Source organism: Chiloscyllium plagiosum, unplaced genomic scaffold (genome assembly GCF_037043375.1).
Source record: "Chiloscyllium plagiosum isolate Xiang-an unplaced genomic scaffold, Cpla_swu_hap1 HiC_scaffold_42, whole genome shotgun sequence".
Classification (NCBI taxonomy): Eukaryota; Metazoa; Chordata; class Chondrichthyes; order Orectolobiformes; family Hemiscylliidae; genus Chiloscyllium; species Chiloscyllium plagiosum.
The window spans coordinates 33,648,402-33,650,428 of NW_028270180.1; the positions used below are offsets into that span (position 1 = coordinate 33,648,402).

The 2,027-nt window shown below is 52.5% G+C and overlaps 1 protein-coding gene across 1 annotated transcript in view; it reads left to right on the forward strand.

Annotated features, from left to right (window-relative positions):
* The first annotated feature begins 620 nt into the window (after positions 1–620).
* The window catches only part of tbc1d2b (TBC1 domain family, member 2B), a 161,530-nt gene continuing 160,123 nt past the window's right edge, over positions 621–2,027 (forward strand). Inside the window, exon 1 of the mRNA XM_043680142.2 lies at positions 621–1,033. Within this exon, the coding sequence (XP_043536077.2) occupies positions 704–1,033 (330 nt within the window). The 5' untranslated portion in view covers positions 621–703. The remainder of the gene's footprint in view (positions 1,034–2,027) is intronic.

Here is a 2,027-nt window from a genome sequence, read left to right on the forward strand (position 1 = left end):
CTTCAGGCTCTCTGCCTGTATTCCTGATGACGGGCTTATGCCCGAAATGTCGATTTTCCTGCTCCTCGGATACTGCCTGACCTGCGGGGTTTTTCAGCATCACTCTACTCCAGAAACATATTTTTTTAAAAGCCAGGTCTTTCAAAAATCAGGCTGAACTTGTGAATAATTACCATTATTCTCAGGACTCAGAGCATAAAGCTTTACATAACCCTTACAAACAAGCCATTCTGTATTGAACTTGCTTAAGTATGCAACATCTGGAGAGGAGGGGGTTCTTTTCTCACGTAGAACGCATGCGCAGTAGACCCAATATTTCTCGGGGTTATAGTTTGAGATATATGCGCAGGCGCACTGATCATCCCAACAAAAACGAAAATTGCTAGAAAAGCTCAGCAGGTTTGACAGTATCTGTGAAGAGAAATCAGACGTCACTGATCATCACGGTGGGCAAGCATATATCCAGTGTCAATACTCATCCTAGACCGTACATTTGGGAAATGTAGTTGACACCCCCGTATACGCATGCGCAATACGTGAGGCCGCCGGGAGGTGTAGTCTTTCCCCGCCAAACTCTGGACTACAGCTCCCGGCGGCCAGTGCGGTGCTGTCAGCCAGCGCTCCATGACCGGGGGGTGGGTGCGAGTCAGTTCCCCGTCGTTTTACCCGTTCGCCGAGGTGATTGCCTCACTTTGCCCGGATTATGAGTGAGGAAGATGCGGAGCGGCACGGGGACTCGTTGCCTGAGCAGTCAGAGCTGGCGGCGTCCAGTCCGGTCAGCGTGAGCCGGGAGCTGCCGCCCAGGCTGTGCGGTTACCTCAACAAACTGTCCGGGAAGGGGCCGCTCAAGGGATTCAAGAGCCGTTGGTTTGTCTTCGAGCCCCTTCACTGTCACCTGTTTTACTTCAAGAGCTCGAGCGACGCCATCCCGCTGGGCTTCATCGACATCGCCGATTCCTCCTTCACCTACGACCTGGAGGCGGAGGAGGGTCAATTTGAGATTCACTCAGGAGGGAGGGATTACACTCTGAAGGTAGGGTCGGGGGAAAGGGGCGGAGGGGTGAGGGGTGAGGGGAGGGACGGGGAGGAGGGGTGAAGGTGGGGATGGGTGAAGGGAGGGACGGGGAGGAGGGGTGAAGGTGGGGATGGGTGAAGGGGGGATGGGGGAGGTAGGGATGGGTGAAGGGAGGGGTGGGGACGCGGGATGAAGGGGTGGGGAGGTAAGGTGCTTGGAGATCCAGTATGTGAGACTGGGGACCTGGTTGTTTTTCTGAGTTTGGCGCTGCTTGAAATGAGAATCAGCCCAGTGTTAGGGAAGCTGCTTTCTCAGTTTTGATATTTTAAACAATCCTCAAACCTGTTACTTCCCTGTCTCAGTTCCCAAGAGTGTGTGATCTGCCTGAGCTAGGGCAGTCCATGTCAAAGCACTGAAAATATTCGGAGCCACCTTCTTGTTAGAGTATGGATGCAGCAAAACTATACATCCTGGTTCAAGGGTTTTGAAAAGGTTGGTCAAGAGTTATACACAGTTTGCGAATAGGGAGGGAAGATCTTTAAAAACATTGATTTAGCTTCCCTATCCAGTAAGTTTGCAACTTGCACGGCTATTGGCTGCTCTCTCTGTGTCCGAAATGTAAACTATCACACACTGATAAATTCAGCATGTACATTCCCCAGGGTGTGCAACAATGTATTTGTCATTGAGAATGATCTGTGATATCTGTCCCTGTACTCCTGTGCAAGTATTAAATCTGAAGAATACCGTCATGTTTGTGCAGGAACCTTGAAAATTAAAATGAGCAGAATTGGTGCCTCCAATTACCTCCTCCCTTCTACATGTTCCCTCTCCTGTTCGGCTCTTGGTCTGGCCACCTCACCCCACACCACCCTACCCTACCCCACCTCTTTGACCGCCCATCCCCCTCCCTCCTCCCCCTCCCTCCTTCCCCCACCACCCATCCCCCCCCATTCTCCCCCCCCCAGTCCCCCATTCTCCCCCCGTGCTCCCCCACCACCCCGGCCTCTCC